General features: G+C 38.2%; 2 protein-coding genes and 2 pseudogenes across 4 annotated transcripts; 3 read left to right on the forward strand and 1 right to left on the reverse strand.

The window, feature by feature from the left end:
* The first annotated feature begins 233 nt into the window (after positions 1–233).
* Positions 234–13,549, forward strand: LOC110068996 (fibroblast growth factor receptor 1-like; annotated as a pseudogene). Its single transcript, XR_016207502.1, has 8 exons — positions 234–460; positions 8,681–9,010; positions 9,451–9,729; positions 10,399–10,726; positions 11,010–11,167; positions 11,948–12,260; positions 12,674–12,784; positions 13,261–13,549. The product of XR_016207502.1 is annotated as a fibroblast growth factor receptor 1-like (transcript).
* On the forward strand, positions 3,255–5,127 carry LOC149111804 (uncharacterized). The gene has a single exon (XM_089290449.1). It carries the CDS (start codon positions 3,489–3,491, stop codon positions 4,650–4,652), a length of 1,164 nt encoding a protein of 387 aa, XP_089146575.1. The 5' UTR covers positions 3,255–3,488; the 3' UTR covers positions 4,653–5,127.
* On the reverse strand, positions 5,166–8,119 carry LOC110069185 (uncharacterized; annotated as a pseudogene). The gene is made up of 3 exons (XR_016207493.1): positions 7,450–8,119; positions 6,871–7,116; positions 5,166–6,707 (listed from the first exon to the last, which is right to left on the reverse strand). The product of XR_016207493.1 is annotated as an uncharacterized LOC110069185 (transcript).
* Positions 13,550–13,800: 251 nt separating the features above from the next.
* Positions 13,801–17,291, forward strand: LOC149111805 (tyrosine kinase receptor Cad96Ca-like). The gene is made up of 6 exons (XM_089290475.1): positions 13,801–14,163; positions 14,662–14,729; positions 15,185–15,225; positions 15,959–16,058; positions 16,480–16,579; positions 17,130–17,291. The coding sequence occupies exons 1-6, from the start codon at positions 14,116–14,118 to the stop codon at positions 17,205–17,207; spliced, it is 435 nt and encodes a 144-aa protein (XP_089146601.1). The 5' UTR covers positions 13,801–14,115; the 3' UTR covers positions 17,208–17,291.
* Positions 17,292–17,766: the final 475 nt, after the last annotated feature.

Raw genomic sequence — 17,766 nt, forward strand, 5'->3', positions numbered from 1 at the left:
TGGGCTCATGAAAATTCTTCACTAAAACTTTACATGATAATTATTTACAACACAAAACTATTCACAATAACAATTGTATTAAAGTCGTTGCAAGAAGGCAAAAGATAGTTTACAGAAATGAGGAAACCTAAGAATTATAATACTAATAATAATGATAAAGTAAATCGGTTATCAAGTAAAAGTAGCTTCCTCCACCCCCTTAGAAACCGTGGACCGATTGCTTATTTACCAGGCGTTAATTTATTTCTTCCCCCTCTGCCAAACAATTCCATTCTATTGTTCCCAACAGTGTCAATATGCCAAGAAGCAGCATATTGGCTTTCTGTAACAGATTTTAAAAGAGGCATGAACAAAAAAGCTCTATACCGGATTTTGCTGCTCTTTGAATTTCATCTTTATCCTAACTGGCTCGAATTTTCCAAAGCAGAGCCCTGCATAAAGAAGGAAGATGTCTTTAAAGGTGAGTAATGTGACAACAAAATTTATCTGATATCGGAAATCCTTAAATATTTTACCCCAGAGCGAAACTCAATAGCGAGATAACAAATGAACGTTTTCATCCCCGTTTTCCCTAGTACAATACATATTACAGTACATTTATCGCTAAAGGAATTGAACGTTTACATCTTGAAACAGTGTCTTTGCGCAAACGTGTCGTCAAATTGTCCTCATATTCTTACCTTTTTTCAATCGCGCGTTGTCTTCAATTTATAAACGTTTGTAAGAAAATCTAAATTGAGATGCAATCTAAAAAAGCCCTCATCTTCAACTCAACTTTTCTTTTCTAAGCGTTCTTGCAGGATTTCGAAATAGTCGTTTGCATTTATCTCCCCACAAAGTTGAAAAGCGTTTTTTATACTAATCTATTTTGCTAGCTATTGCTGTTCAAAACCAAGGGAATTTTCACTTACATAAATATATATTTTTCGTATGGACGTAGTCAAATTAACACTACTGCACGCATTTCTCTACCATGTTTTCAACCTTACTACGATTTTACGAATATTGATAAGTGACGGAGCTCGAGCAAAGCGAGCCCAGGAAAAATAGGTAATGCGACAGTTAATAACAGGATCCGTTTTGCCTCTTAGTAAATGTCCTTATATGCAAATTCTGACTACTCGTTGACGTTGAGGTGTACACCAGGGTAAGAATGGAACTAAAAATCTTTCTGGCCTAACAATCTTCCACGACGGGTCAACTAAGTGCGAGTTTTGCCGTCGGCAGGAAGAATTGTTATTAGTCGTTAGCCTGTGTTGTTACATGTTTTACCAAGGGACATCTGCGGTAATGTTTTTCTGCCCATCTTGACTGGTTACGCGACCTATACGTCACGTTATACATCCATTGCCTACACAAAAAAGTAAGATAACAATCGTGCTAGTTGCCACGGGTTCAATTTTGCGTGGATTTAGAGATCTTGGACGTTTGACGGGCTTTGTTTACATGTTGATTGATCATTCTCTATACTGTTATTCTAAGTTTTGCGAGAAAAAAAGGACAAAAAAAAAATAGTAATCCAAACATCTGTATACTGAGAAGTTTGAAATGTTTATATTTATTACGATGATGGAAATGCTTAGAATTCTTAAGACAGCAGATTCTCTTGCACAAAATTTGAATTGACAAAAGCAACAGATTATTTAACCGCACCCAAAATTATACATGATTTTCGCGCAGAAGATCTTAAAGTAAGAAATTTTCGCCATTACTTAATTGTAAAAAAAACCGCTCACTGAGTTAATATCTCTCTGGATTGAAGTGTTAACCCTTGAACTCCTGTGCGTGAGGTGACAGTTCCTGTTTGCCTGAGTGCTCAAGTGGTAAGCAATATATCTTACCAAAAAACGTTAAATGTAGAGGACACGCTGCAATTGATATTTCACTAGTTTCAGATGGCCGGACCGTCAGATTGGCGCCTAAAAGAAAATTAATAACCCATCCTTCAAAAGAAGCCTTTATCTTTAAATCCAAAAAAGATTATTATTTTCATGGACTATAACCCCGTTAATATACTTTTTTTTTCAAATTAAGTCACTGATGTAAACACATGTTCGATATACGTGGAATATATTCGCGAAGGTAGAACGCATTTTAACGATTCCACTAAAGTGGTTTCATGTTACTTTTTTTTTTTTTTTTTTACTTAAGACGTTAAATGAAAACAACAGGTGTTCGCATAAAGTCCTTGTATTTCACATCTTCGTTGCTGGAAATGTGAAAAAAAAGAAAGAAAGAAAGAAAGAAAGAAAGAAAGAAAGAAAGAAAGAAAGAAAGAAAAAGAAGGAAAAAACAAAGCTCATTCTCCTGAGAAAAATTCCTCTAAAGGAGAAGGTCACTCCAAAACGATTACTTTTTTGTCTTAGCCTATAGCAAGTAAACATTCAGCTTTTCCACTCACCAAAGTTTCAGCCTCTCAGGTGCCCGCCATCGTGAAGAAATTCGTCTCGAAAGAAGCGACTTCAGAGGCCGACGTCATTCCGTCCGACTCGAAATTGGCGGGAAGGAGAAAAATCTGCAACGAACTTGGCATCCTTCACTACGTCAGCAAAATCTATTTTTTCCAAGCAATCACGCACTTCATTTTTTTTCAATGCTGTCATTTCGGAGTTTGGAGCATGTTTGGCCCAGAATAATATGGCTCATGAGCAGCTATAACCCAGAGACGTAGTTAAAAGGTTCCTCGCAAGCCATTTAGACAAAATCTCTGGGACGGAATGACGTCACGAAAATGCTGTCTGGCTGATGAGTACTGTTCAAAATGGCGGCAATGATGTTCGAATTTTGGGCTTCTTTGGAGACGAAATTCAGAAGGAAAACCAGCACTTTAGAGGCTAAGACGTCGGTGGGTGGCTAAACTTAGTGCAAGGTTTCTATTAGCGTTGACAAAAAAAATATATATATACGTTTTTTAGGAGTGACCTCCTTTAAAATGAGCTTCAAGCTACATTCGCATACCGCATAGGAAGGCGTCCACAAGCCTAATCCAGTTTTTACGGTGGCCCGTAGGGGCAAAACACAACTCAATTTCTCTTCTGAAACACAACAATCTTTTGGAAAACACAACAATCTTTTGGAGAACACAACAATCTTTTGGAAAACACAACAATCTTTTGGAGAACACAACAATCTTTTGGAGAACACAACAATCTTTTGGAGAACACAACAATCTTTTGGAGAACACAACAATCTTTTGGAGAACACAACAATCTTTTGGAGAACACAACAATCTTTTGGAGAACACCACACTCTTTTTCAGAACACAACGAAATTTCCTGATTCACAACAATCTTTTTCGAAACACAATAAAATTTTCTGATACACAAACGCAAACTAAAACACAACAAAATTAATTGAAACACAACAAAATTTCAAAGTACTGGTAACTAACCCTGATGCTGAAAGCGACCGGAACCTGGGACTAGCTCTGGTCAACGTCACTGAAAGGCGCCATTTTTGTACCGTTCATGTGGTGGATTTGATCTGAAATGGCTTCTTCAGGTTCAATAAGCTATAGTCCAGAGGAGGAAAGCATAATTTCGTATTACTTTTCAAGAGGATATACGTATGAAGTCATCACTGAATTTTTAGCCAAGTTTCATGGCATTACGATGTGTGTACGAACATTGAAAAATAGGTTGAAGCAATTGAACTTAAGGAGAAGATTGTCATCTTTTGATATGGACGTCGTCCGGGAAGAAATCATGAATAAGCTTAGTGGCCCAGGCTGCCAAGGTGGATACAGAAGTATGTGGCATACCCTACGACTAAAAAATATTCAAGTTCCTAAACATGTTGTAGCTGACCTTATGAGGGAAATGGATCCAGAAGGATGTGGGCAGAGAAGGGCAAAAAACCTTAAAAGAAGAAGTTACTTCTCATCTGGTCCAAACTACACATGGCACGTCGACGGATACGACAAATTAAAACCTTATGGATTTCCAATACATAGGTGTATCGATGGCTGGAGTCGAAAAATAATGTGGCTAACAGTCACAAAGTCAAACAACCATCCAGAAATTATTGCCAATTTCTATTTGAACTGTGTGGCAGAGCTAGGAGGCTGTCCAGTGAAACTGAGGACTGACTGTGGAACAGAAAATGGCGTGATGGCAGCGATGCAATGTACATTTCAAGAAGATGTAGAAGCGCACAAGTATGGGTCATCTCCATCGAACCAAAGGATTGAGGGCTGGTGGGCGTTTTACAGAAGAAACAGGTCTGGTTGGTGGATTAACTTCTTTAAAAGCCTTATAGAACAGGAAATCATTAACCCAGGAGATAAGATTCAAATGGCATGCCTCTGGTTCTGTTTTGCTCAGTTACTTCAAGATGACCTAGACAAAGTTAAGGAACACTGGAACACACATTTAATAAGGGGCTCTAGGCATGACACTATCAGTGGGAAACCGGATGAACTATTCTTTCTCCCAGAGCTTCATGGAGGAGTAGATGGTCTACTTCACCCGATATTGGATGATGAGATCCAATCTATGAGGGAGAACCTGACCTATGAAGAGGAGGAGAGCATCTACCAAGGGTACTTTGAATATGTACTGGAAAACACCGAGTTGCAGCTGCCCCACAGTATTGAAGAGGGTCTCTCTCTGTATAAAGAACTCCTTGAAATTGCTAACATAGATGATGTTTAATGAAGAAGAAAGAGCTGTGCAATATCAGTAGGGGCAGGTTCATACATAACTGTTCACTTTGATACAGGCCCATTACCTTGTATTTTCCATTTCAGTAATGTGCAAGTAAAACTTAAAAAGGTACCCATCAGACTCAATGTTAAAATATTTTAATATAATTATCCATCATCAGTGGTTACAAGTACATATCAAAAAGCAGTTGTCTTTTGACAGCAACTGAAAGTACTCATAGGAACAAAAACGTGATCAGTAAATTTCAACTGGACAATGTCATCAAGATTTAAGTTAATGAACAACTTGGTAATTTGCTTTCTTTCTTTGATTACTGAAGCAATGACATCCACCAATAAGGTAAGAACCAAAACAATACCAACACAGGGGGGTTCATTACTTATGACCAGGGTTAGAAGGGTTGGCAAAACTCTTCCCAGCAGTAATAATTTCTTGGGCACACCAAAAACTACAAACAAACAAATAGACTAACCCCCAACAGGGTTTCTCCCCCTCCCCCCCCCAAAAAAAAAAGGAAAAGAAAACACCCCATAATTTTGCAGACTGCCTGGTCATAACAAATGAAACACCCCTTACTGTGGAATGAATTGCAACAATATCATTGTGTGATGATTTATGAAAATGTCAACAATCTTAATCCTTTGAGCCCCAGAATCCACATACAAACACTCCTTGCTGATCTCCTTACATTTTCTTCTGGTAGAGATGGATAATTTATTAATTTAAAGATGGCATATTCATTATTTCGTTTATTCCCATAACCTTTTCCATTGATCAAGTATATTGAATATTCTGGGAAGATATTTGATATTGGCCACTTCTGGCACTTAAAGGGTTAACTATTGAAAGTGTTCTTGTCTCAGTTTGTGATACTGGATGTTTTACATACACTGTGCTTGCATTAACTCGTATTGATGTTCGTCAACAGTTACATGAAATATCAACTATGGCATCATCATTAATCAGTGCACAGGTGCAGACTCTAAACAAATAACTGGATCATCATGGAAATGAAAGGCGCACACTATTGTGAAGCCCCATGCTTCTCTATTTGCGATTAAATTTGCAAATTCCTCTGCTAGCTCATTATATGACTGATAAGTTGTAGGTACTTCCAGAACAGGTCCACAAGTACGTGCTATAGGGCTGCGATGTGCCCCATCAAGTGAATTAAAGGAAACAGTTATTTCTGTCACTGCAATTACATCACTACCTGTGGTAAACTGAAGAAATGCTTTCAAAGCAACCTCATCAAGAGATTTTATATAACGCTTCAAGTGATCAAAACTGTTCCGTTCTGACTCGTTTTGTGGGTTTGCCACTAGTAACTTGATAACCTTTTTTCCTGTAGGCTTCTTTGCCTCATACATTTCTGTCATAGAGTCTAGTGATCTGAACTGTCAAAAAATCTTAAGAGAAGAGACAATTGGTTTCCAACAATTTGAAATATACCTAGGCTTCTGTATTAGCTCTTGATGAGCTAGTTGTGTAATAATCAGTTCTATATTCTCCTTTGTTGGGTTTTTGTAACATTTATAGCTACTTAGTACTTCAAGTACATCATCATCATTAGCATCTAACTTGCCCTCCTTACACTGCTTTAATGTTTCTCCTTCATCTTTGCTTATGTATAAGGAAAATGCTTCAAGAAGAAAACTGTCAGAAATATCCCTTTCCTCAAACAAGCAACTCCCCATGAAAACACCCGAAAGAGCTACTGGGAAATACTTAATTTCACAATACCCATACACCAATATTTTACCTATGGCTTCCCATTCTAGGTGCTGGTATGCCTTACTGAAGGCACTTTCTCTGTTGCACCGGTTGACAAAGACGTAAAAAATTGGTGCCAAAACATTGTGATTACTTCTCGCACTACACCAAGACCTCTCCCTTCCTCAATCTCCCCACGCTCATTAATTATAACTAGATTTAGGTGGCCCCTGTAGGTAGGAATGTCCAGAGCTTTGAATGCTTCTATCAAGTCTTTGAGAACTTGGGATCTGTGTACAAACACATCCTTGACTAATACAGGTGCATTACCTAACAAAAACAAACACAACACTGAATTTTAAACAAATGGGTTGGTTACCAGTAACTAATCAAAATAACCATGGTTATTAAACAAGAGAATGCGGCTTCAGTGTCTAAATACCAGTTACCAAGCATTATTATTTGTGTCAATGAATATTCTATTAGCACATACCATTGTCAAAATCACTAAGTACATTTCCATCACTAAGCTGACTTTCACCACCAGATACAGGGCATCCACTAGTCAACGCATGTTCACTGACATCATCAGAGTTCAAAGCATCATTGCTATCTGATATGGCAGCTTGGCCAGCATCACTGTGAGCAGCAGCTTGGTTGGCATTTGATGTAACACCTGTGATATCATCTGCTCTGGTAACTGATCCAATACTTTGAGTGACATCCACAGGGACAAAACCTAAAAGAAGCAATATTTATTAAAACCTGACCGTCCTTTACAGGGAATCCGGGTGGGAAAAACAGAAAGCAACCTAACTTAGGACACTTCAGCGACAACAAAATGAATTATCAAATAAACACCACCGCATATTTTTCTTTGAAAAAGAGAAATGAATACAGAGCTCGACATTGCAGTTACTTGTAATCAAAGGGCACGTGAATATGAAAGTGTCCTAAATTATGCACGAAATCCGATCAAATAACCATAAAGCTAATACACCAAAGAGGTGACAAATCTACAAACTAAAATAAAAACATGATATAGATAAGTTCAAAACTTAGGCAAACATACCAGAAGAACTGCACTGAACTCCACTCGAAGTTGTACTAGTAAAAGATCCAGTGGACGCAGCGTCAAATGCTGGGAATATATCCCTGTCATCATCACCAAGATCTAAGTCATTCAACCATTCATCACTTAAGCTCTCTAATTCTGACGTGCAAGTCCGCTCGGGTTCAGTGTCTGAAGCATCTTCTAATGGGCATAAGAACAACGTAATGCGTGTGCAAGTCTTCCCAAGGTCTTCCTTGTATTTTTCCAATGTAAATGGCTCTTTTGTTCCCGGAAGAGTGCTCACTTCGTTTCCATCCGGAAAGCACAGTTTATAAGTCTTGTCACTTCTGAAAGTACGGTCGTAAGAACTTCGTTTCTTCAAGGCTTCGTCAAGTATTGCCTCGGCTGAGGCATGTTTCTTGACTTTTAGGGGAAGGGACTTGCCTCTCACGGGCTTGAAAACGCCGCACGATAGAGAACCAATCCCGATGGTTATGGTTACAAATTCGTCCATCTTCGCTTTCTTGGACTTGGAATTGAAGGTGGTTTGTCTCTCTTTCGACTTTTGGGATAAAAATTTCTTGAAAGAGGACACTTGACTAGCTGACGACGAAGATAAAGTTACACCGCACTTTGGGCAAAACTTGTGATCTGCTCTTCTCCAACCACCACAACTGTGACAAAACATGGCGGTCAGCGGGATGGACAAGAGCAAAGGGTCCATGTGACCAGAGCTAATCCCAGGTTCCGGTTGCTTTCAGCATCAGGGTTAGTTACCAGTACTTTGAAATTTCGTTGTGTTTCAATTAATTTTGTTGTGTTTTAGTTTGCGTTTGTGTATCAGAAAATTTTATTGTGTTTCGAAAAAGATTGTTGTGAATCAGGAAATTTCGTTGTGTTCTGAAAAAGAGTGTGGTGTTCTCCAAAAGATTGTTGTGTTCTCCAAAAGATTGTTGTGTTCTCCAAAAGATTGTTGTGTTCTCCAAAAGATTGTTGTGTTTTCCAAAAGATTGTTGTGTTCTCCAAAAGATTGTTGTGTTCTCCAAAAGATTGTTGTGTTCTCCAAAAGATTGTTGTGTTCTCCAAAAGATTGTTGTGTTCTCCAAAAGATTGTTGTGTTTTCCAAAAGATTGTTGTGTTTCAGAAGAGAAATTGAGTTGTGTTTTGCCCCTATGGGCCACCGTAAGTTTTAGTTTCTCTGCTGCAGGCAAAACAAATTCCCACTGAGACTAATTGCTTTATATTGCAGTTCCCACAGCTCCATTAATTGCTATCTTTATTTCTGAATTCCCGGATGATGACGTGATACCTATTGGTTATGACCTCACAATTGTTTGCATTGGAAACAAATCGAGAGAGGGGGACTTACATAAGTTCTCCGAACAGCCATATCAGGTGCAGTTGTTTTTTAGAAACCACCAAATTAAAGAGTGCGGGCGGATCACTTCTGACCGGAACGATACCAAAACCTGTGCGTATCGCATCGAGAAGGCCTCGAGAAACAAATCTGGCGAATATGGCTGTATGGTGACAAATTTTATGAAATGTAGCATAGCGTCACTTACTTTACATTTGGGAGGTAAGTATGATAATCTCTTTGACTGGGTCATGTAAGTGAATCATTGACAATTATTATGAATTGCTATAACAAAGGTTGAAACCGTGCTTTTTTCAATGGTCATCACCAATATATGGGGAAACAGTTCTTGTCAATCTTCCCGAGGCAAATGATACACAAAAAGCAAACGAAAACCAAAAAAACAAACACAAACACAAATAAACAAAGTTGTTAAGTTTTTTTGCAGGATAACTACTACCATTATTGCTGATCTCGCCGAAATACGAACTATAGCAATATTAAGCTCGTCTTACATGCCGTTGAAATCTATCAAAGAGATACGATTAGGTATAAGAATTAGGTCTTTATTCATTGGAAGGTTGTATCTTTCAAGGGTGTTTGACGTATTTTTGTCTAATTACAAGTTTGTGGCTATCACCTTTGGTAAACCTTTCCTACAGAACCCTCAAAACCAAGATTTCAAATCCATCCAATCTCCCAAGACAATATTGCAACAGGAGAGAAGGTCAACTTCAGCTGCGAGGCATTTGGGATTCCAAGGCCAGTTATAACTTGGTTTAAAGGTAATCGTAGCGTGACCAAAGACAGCCGAATACATGAGACCAAGGCATTGTCAGTGTTGACTGTTGATTCTGTCACGCCGCAAGATCAAGGAAGATATTGGTGTGAGGCAAATAGTTATGAGGGATGGAATCGATCCACCATCGCAAACTTAACTGGTGAGTTTACAGTTATGGAGTCTTATTTTCCCTTTTGATTGTCCAGAGTTAAACTGAATTTGCACGTTTATTTGCTTTTTCTTTCTCAGGCCTCAAGCGATTGCTTTGTTAACGATTAAAATACACCCTGTAAGAAGGCAAACACTAAAGCAACACTCCTATTTAACAATTAGATTACGAGCCAATGGACTGGATTTCTATGGTGTTATAGTTGTCCAGTCGAGTCAACTATGACGCATAGAAATCAAGAGCGAATTGAATCGTCTTCGGTATAAAACCTCTCTGAAATCGCCTTGAAAAGTGAATTAATAGATTCATAATAACAGATAATAGATAGTGAGTAGCTTAGCCTATCAGAGAACAGCATACGTGATGGAACGCTGGCAGTTTTATACAAAGTTTAGAGCCAGCACAAGCTGTTGATGTACTGAAAGATCGTGCGGGAAAGGATAATTTGCATTTTAATTGTGGAATTGAACAAGTTATTTCCTCCTCTTTTCCTCCCAGTGTTTTCTTAAAAGACATATTAGAAAGCATTTTCTCCCTGCTTCTCACCTGTGGCTCGTGTTCCCACAGCATCCTGTTCTCTCAAACTTGAAATTGTGTTTCTACGACTTGTTAGAAACCGGAAAATGTTACCCATTTCTTAATTATTATTCTTGTCAACAGTTATCTGGAAACCAGGTTTTTCAGTTCAGCCGGGAGACCTCGTAGTTGAAGAGGGACGAGATGCCATTTTTGAATGCGGAACAACTGGTTCCCCGCGTCCTGAGATTACTTGGCTAAGGAACAACGCACTCCTCTTAAATCTTACCCTGATTCAGAACGGCAGCATTTCATACTTGGTTCTCCGTTCGGTTAAAAAAAGAACAAAATTCTGACATGTACCAATGCATAGCAGTGAATATAGCAGGAAGGACGCCATCGAAGACAGGAATGCTGACAGTAATATCGAAAGAAGCAGAAATACCAACAGCAAATGCATCCCCACTTGACGGTGAGAATGATTTCAGATGCGGCTTTCCAAATTGGTATATTTTAATTTCCCTAAATTCCTTAGCGTACAGTCCAAATATCTTAGTATCTACTACACCAATTCTTGTCTGAATCTGGTACGATTGACCACTGTAGCTTTGATGAATCATAACTATGGCTTCCATCCACTCTAATGAATAAACAAGAATAGTTTTTTTACCCTTATTTTCTTAGGTTCTGCGTCTAGATAATTACGCTAAGGCCTAACAACTTGACATGTGGCCGTTTTCTTTTTATTATTTTAGTAGGAACCGATGCACTGGATAACACACCCAATGGTTTCCCTGTGGAAAAAGTATCGGCCTCAGTGAGTTCAGTGGTCGCCGTTATAGTCTTGGTAACATTTCTTTTCTTTATGAGAAGGTCCTGGTGTAAAAAGGAAAACAGCAAGCCTGATTCGGGGGTGAGTCTAGTGACGCAACCAACAGCTCACTTCTATAACTAGTGATGCTTTGAGTCAAGAGATTTGACGTTCGCGTTCATGGGATTATTTCAGTGGAGAATCAAACTTACAACACCGGAACTCTGACTTGAACGCCAAATGTCATGGCGGTCCGGCATCGCGAATAAAACGTTTTAAAAGAAATAAATTTAAAAAATGTCTAACAAAGCCTAAAGGTTGAAATGTGACACGACATGTTTCGGTGAACTCTCAGCCCAGGCCAGTTTCGATATTTTCAGCCTAGCCCATCAATTGAACTTCTTTCGACGTGAGCTACACCATCCTTATAAAATTTCATTATAAATACTGCTATCTGCAGTATTATGATCGCTGATAGTCATTTTAGAGGTTTTCTTTTCTTAAACCGATCTATCTTTTCTACTAAATTTTCATTGCTAAAACGTAAAATGGTTCTTTCTCGCTCACGCTACCTGACAAGTCCGCGTGCTGTCGTGAAGTGGGCGCTTCTTCACAGGATATTTGCAACACTGCTTTAGTATATTCGAGTTCTTTTTGCTGGCTAACGAAGAGTACAAGCGTATAAAGGTAGCCATAGCCACAATTGTCCTTATTATCACAAGATTACAGCAAAGATTTAATTCTTAGCATAAACTTTTAAACCGTTGAGCTTTCTCTATTTGCATTACAATCTCATAATGTACAATTGGAATGAAAAGAATTGCACTTGTGCCTTTTTTTTCATACCCAGTAAAATTTGATTTTTTAAATTGTATTTTATAGCTTTTAGATATAGAGGGTCAAGGCCACTTTCCAATGTTAGACACCGCCGGGGATACATTGGCCCATCTGATGGGCGACCAATCTGCTTCAAGATTCCAAGAACGTAGCCAATCTATGGAGGATGATCACGAGGTCGTTGATAACGAAACGTATTTGATAGAAATGGAAATTGACAGGAACTGGCAAATTCCTCGAGAAAAACTGGAGATAACGGGAGAGAAACTTGGTGGAGGAGAGTTTGGTATTGTATACAAAGGTTTCTATCTGAGGCGAGACGATAGCAAATTGCCAGTTGCTGTCAAGACTCTAAGAGGTTTGTGTTTCATCTCTTTATGCTGAGCAATACCTTCAAACGTTAAAAAAAAAAAAAAAAAAAAAAAGACGGAGTTAAATTATAATGTGTTGCGTTCTTTTGAATTTTATACGGATGTGTTAACACAGGGAGGCAACGCTTGGAAAATGAGCCCCCTTATCCAGTACCTGAGCTACGCAACAGGCAGGAAATATGAGGATTTGCTTTGCCGGGAAAAAAAAAGACGGGTTCTATTCTTAACAAATATATTATGAACGAATATTGACATAAAATAACCGTGCTTCAGGTGTATGTTACCCAATTGTTTTTAGTGAGGTTTTCTTGGCTGGTTTATGGACATTTAGGTGGTTTTTAGTGTGGAAGAGTAACTAGTGCACCTCATTAGTCAGGAAGTGATCTTTAATACCTTGCAGACAGCAGCAAACAAGCGGATCGACTGGCACTCATCAGTGAAATGGAGACGCTTATCTGGGTTGGACGCCATCCAAATATCGTCACCCTGGTCGGAGCGTGCACGTTTGAAGGTACGACCAAGAATTATGTTTAGAACACTGTAAACGTCTTCGAATAAGTGCCGCTGAAGCTATAAAGTAGTTTGATGGGGTTGCGCATTTTGCGCTGATTGCTAATATTTTTGCTCCCACGTGCGGGTCTTATTCGAGAGCGATACATAATCTGAGGCGGCGCTTGTTCGCGTGAATATGCTGAGAACCAAAGGGAGACACAACTAATCGAATAGAAAACAAATATGGTTGATAAAGAAGCTGTCAAAGTAAATAGAATCTTTATTGTATCATATTGTTCATTTCCTTGCATCTAGTATTGGGTTTTCTCTGACATTTTTAATGGTAAAATCCTCTTCAATGAAGTTATTTATCGTAGCGTAACCTCAGTCGTACTCGACAATTAACCTTCAGTAAAATAAACCAATATATTTCTTCTATCTTATATTCCTCTACATGTAGTTATTTATCCTTCACTTGCATGTTTATACCATTAGAACCGTTATGCGTTGCTGTTGAGTTTGTACCTGGGGGAAGTCTTGATAAGTTACTCCGCAAGAGTCGGGTTCAAAGATGCAGAGAACAAGAGCAACCATCGTATGCTAACATACGGTCCAGACTGACGGAAAGGCAATTGCTTAGAATTGCCTCAGATATCGCCAATGGAATGCAACACTTGGAAAGTAAACTGGCAAGTCACACCCTAACTTATTGAGGGCATTGCAATTCTGAAGTTTTGAATGTCGTATTCAGTGTCATCGTGTATTATGATAATTGAAACGAAAATTTACTGAATGAATGAAAGAACGAGCGAACGAGCGAACAAATGAATGAATGAATGAACGAACGAAACCTTTGTTTAAGGGTTTAGTTGTTCATCTTTTGTGTTGCCATTTACATTAACTTTGACCAGAATCTACAAATTAAACCAATGATAAATACAAAACTCTTAAAATGTCCCAGAATTTTCAAAAATAATTAGCAGTTGAGCTACGAGCTGAGCTGTATGAAATGTTAAAGTCATGAAAAATAGTTTAAAAAACAACATGTGACTCATAAACTTCAGTCTTTGCAGCTGTTACAAATTATGTGGAATCCACCCGGCTGCGCATGCCCTACGAATTGAAACGAGTGGACTTGGCCTGGGATTACAGAGAATGGCCGTCACCCAGTTGGTCAAATTAAACAATTTAAATAAGCCTTTATTTGTAAACTGTGTGAAGGAATTACGCTTCTAAGAGAGATGAAGGTTTTTTTCTTTTATTTTACTTTTGCAGTGTGTTCATCGAGACCTAGCTGCTCGGAATATACTTGTGGGGAAGAAACTTATTGCAAAAGTGGCGGACTTTGGAATGGCACGAGATGTCTCAAAAGATGGCGAGTACATTAAAACCACTGAGGTACTATGACACTAAAATGAAAAATGAAAAAGCAAAGAAACAAACAACCAAAAAGGAAAAAATAAACAAAAAAGCAAACAAACAAATAGACGCAGAAAAAACGAACAAACAAACAAATGCCAGATACCTTTGTCTGCCGCTACACGGCCATCTTAAGCAGTGGGAATTAATCATTGCATTATTTCTGTCTTAACGTAGTGAATGAACATTCTAATTACTTTCACTTAAGGAAAGAACAAGTCGTTACAAAAATCACATTATCTGCAGTATATTGATTCTCGCACAAATTGTTTAGATAACTTATGATCCGACTTGCATTAGGTACCGTAATTAAATAACAATATTTTTAAGTTCGTTTACATGCCCATCTTTAAGGGGAGGGCAAGTTTTCACGACAGTGACTGAAAAGAAAATAATTATTTGGAAATTTTATATCATGCATTTAATACGGTGTGATATATAGATTGAAAACAATTATGTTTTTTTTTTCTCGACAAGGGTAAAATTCCATGGCTCTGGATGCCAAGTGAAGCCTTACGAGGACACTTTACTACAATGTCTGACGTGTGAGTAATATTTAATTTAAGATAGTAGTGAAGACAGAACAGGTCTTCTCAACATTAATCTCTACAAATTCAGCTTTTGATATCTAGGTTTTTTTAGCTCGAAAATACGTCACTGGGAAACCACATAAAATCTCTGAGCCCCCACCCCCCCTCCTCCCCCCCCCCCCCCCCCCAAAAAAAAGAAAAAAAATCATGGTAGGAAATTGTTTCAGGTCAGTTCAATAAAGGAGGACATGTACGTCATGTTTTTTACCTGCACTTTTGCTCGCTATCCAAAAGGGGTGACCAGCCAAAGTAGCCTTAAAGGAATATATCTCTTTTGGAAGTATGCTTTTAAGGGAGAGCGGAGATTGTAACATAAGCTTATATTTGAGGAAATATTAGTGACTAAAGAGTCACTGAACACGTCTGACTCACATAGTAAATCAAACAAGCTTTAATTTTTGCAATTCCAGGTGGTCTTTTGGTGTTCTTCTCTGGGAAATAGTCACCCTTGGTAGGTACAAGTAAAAACTTAATTGTAACATTTTTCACTGGCCTCGGCAGACCCCATTGAGAATCTTTGACCACGCTAATCCTGGAGTGCCACTGTCACAGTTCGCAACACGCCCTTTTATGGCACTTGTTCAGTCGAGATACATATTTTTAAGACTCAGGTACATGGTTGAAGGTGTTGATTAATTTGTGAACAACTCTTACCTTCGCATTAATAACCTCCACTTCCTCCTACTTATCGATCGGTAAATAGGTGTATTTCGAGAAGCCATAACAGCATTCTAGGGATGCATATACCTTTCTAACGAAGAATAAAAACATAAAACACACTGTGTCATTTATAAAGAAATATAGTAAACGTAGCATGAACATAAAACAAACAAAAACATCACTGTATCGGCGCCATCTGTGTGTGTGTGTGTTTTTTTTTTTTTTTAATTTGCATTCCATGTGTTGAATTGACTTTAGCAAGAAGGCGCGCGGGTCACCCTAGCTAGCCTCCTCAAAATATATTTTGACCTTGTTTTATCGCTTGAGCATTTGCACTCTTCACGAGGCTCCACCTCGGGAATTCGTCCCCCAAAAGGGGACTATTTGCATATATTTGTTTTGAGATATTAAGTTAATGTATCGACAAATGTCCGGAGAAATGATGATAGGGGCTGGATTTGATGCAAGCATTGACTGTTGGAAGAGAAAGGAACAAATGTATATTATTTTCCGGAATATTATAGGAGAACTGCCATTCAAAGAAGTCAAAGGACTTGTTGAACTTTACAGCAAGTTTAAAGATGGAGTGAGACTGGAGAGATCTGCACACTGCTCTAAAGAACTGTAAGCTGTAGATTCAAATAAATAAAACAATCACTTCTATTTAAGCATGTGAGTGGGATACGTACCATTAGCTTGGGTAGTTTTTGTCTCCATTGGCGTGAAAAAGTGTTTATAGCACCACAATGCAAAATAGAAGATCTAGACTAACCGCACTTGTTTTAAGAAAATCGTCATGTTACTTTCAACAGGAACCACTCAGTATTTTCAAAACATGCTTAGGCAAGCAAAATTTCTAAATGCTTTCCATTTATATTTATCCTGAGTATGGCAAAAAACTGAAACAATGTCAAATATAAAAAGCTGGTGGGTTAATCCTGAACTCTTTATTAACCCGAGCTTAAGGTTTGTACCATTTAATTTAAAAATCGCATTGTTTTTGTGCAGTTTTACATGTATATTTTTTTTCCCGAATTTCGTGTAGGTATAGGGTGATGCTACTTTGCTGGCAGAATTTCCCAGAAGATCGTCCAACATTTAAAGAACTTTATTTGATTCTTCATGAAATTTTGAACACCAAAGCGGTGAGAAAATGATGATGATGATAATGAAGACAATAATAATAACGATAACGATAACGTTAACGATAATGATAATGATCAAAATAATAATAAGGAAACCAGCAATCGACCAAAAAATCCAGCCTTAATGATTGTGGAATTCCCGCTCACTCACATCCCTCCTTCTAATTTTGTATTTATTAATTATTCAAAAACAGTTCTGTAAATATGAGCCGACAGGGATCAATGAACACCAGAGTTACAGAAATTTGAAATATTTGTCTGTTAACATCATCCTATTTAAAGCATTTTGTATTAAAAATTACAAAAAAATTCTTGTTTTATAAATTCATCTTGTGTTCAATTAACTTCAATGGTAACACTGCCTCATTTAAAATGCTTTTGTCTTGTTATGTCAGTTTTTATAACGCAGTTCCTTCAGCCTTCACCTACCTCGGGTCACTAAGCATTCCCATTTTGTTAGTGTAAATACAACTTTCGATTACAATTGTTGGATAACGATAATGCTTAGTTCGTGATTGATTCTGTTTTGTTCTTTTTCCTTATTTTTCAGAGGACCTATATCAACGTTCAATACCTCGGAGAAAAGCCTGTGACAAGTGGACAGGATGTAGTATCAAGAGTTACATAACAGAACAACGTTTGGTTAAATGTAGTCTGTTCTTTACTAAATCTATATCCCAGTAACAATCAAAAATAAAAATTAATTCAAAAAGCTCTGTTGATTAAAGTAATTGGAAGTTCAATTTATTTATTGGTGTGACTGACACCCGGGTGGATACTCTGCAAAGTTCTATACGGGGACGCTAACTTCGAGGTTCAACCCCTACCCTTTTGTGCACCAGTTTGACTGGAAACGTATCCTTTTGTATTCCTTCCTGATAAATTAAATGATACAACAATAATAGTAACCCGAAAACACTGAGCCCCGGTCCGCGGACCCCCACGACGGACCGGTCCATGGACTACCCCTACGGACCCCCTCTACGGACCACCCTAAAATAGTGTAAAAATAATAAATAAAGATTTCACTTATGGGTTGTCTAATAGATTCATACTCGTGTCGGTGATTTTTCAAGTGTTGCACTGTGCACATTTTTATTATATTTTGGGGGGTGGTCCGTAGAGGGGGTACGTACGGGGAGTCTGTGGACCGGTCCATAGGTAGTCCGCGGACGGTCTGTAGTGGG

The sequence above is a fragment of the Orbicella faveolata genome, unplaced genomic scaffold (genome assembly GCF_042242905.1).
Source record: "Orbicella faveolata isolate gen_17 unplaced genomic scaffold, um_ofav_v1 contig_2, whole genome shotgun sequence".
In the NCBI taxonomy this organism is placed as follows: Eukaryota; Metazoa; Cnidaria; class Anthozoa; order Scleractinia; family Merulinidae; genus Orbicella; species Orbicella faveolata.

What these genes read in the sequence shown, in the direction of transcription:
- LOC149111804 (XM_089290449.1), top strand. Translation starts at nt 3,489, where the DNA reads ATGGCTTCTTCAGGTTCAATAAGCTATAGTCCAGAGGAGGAAAGCATA.
- LOC149111805 (XM_089290475.1), top strand. Translation starts at nt 14,116, where the DNA reads ATGGCACGAGATGTCTCAAAAGATGGCGAGTACATTAAAACCACTGAG. An exon ending in TTTACTACAATGTCTGACGT is followed by an intron (nt 14,730 to 15,184) that starts GTGAGTAATATT and finishes TTGCAATTCCAG; the next exon opens with GTGGTCTTTTGGTGTTCTTC. An exon ending in CTGGGAAATAGTCACCCTTG is followed by an intron (nt 15,226 to 15,958) that starts GTAGGTACAAGT and finishes GGAATATTATAG; the next exon opens with GAGAACTGCCATTCAAAGAA.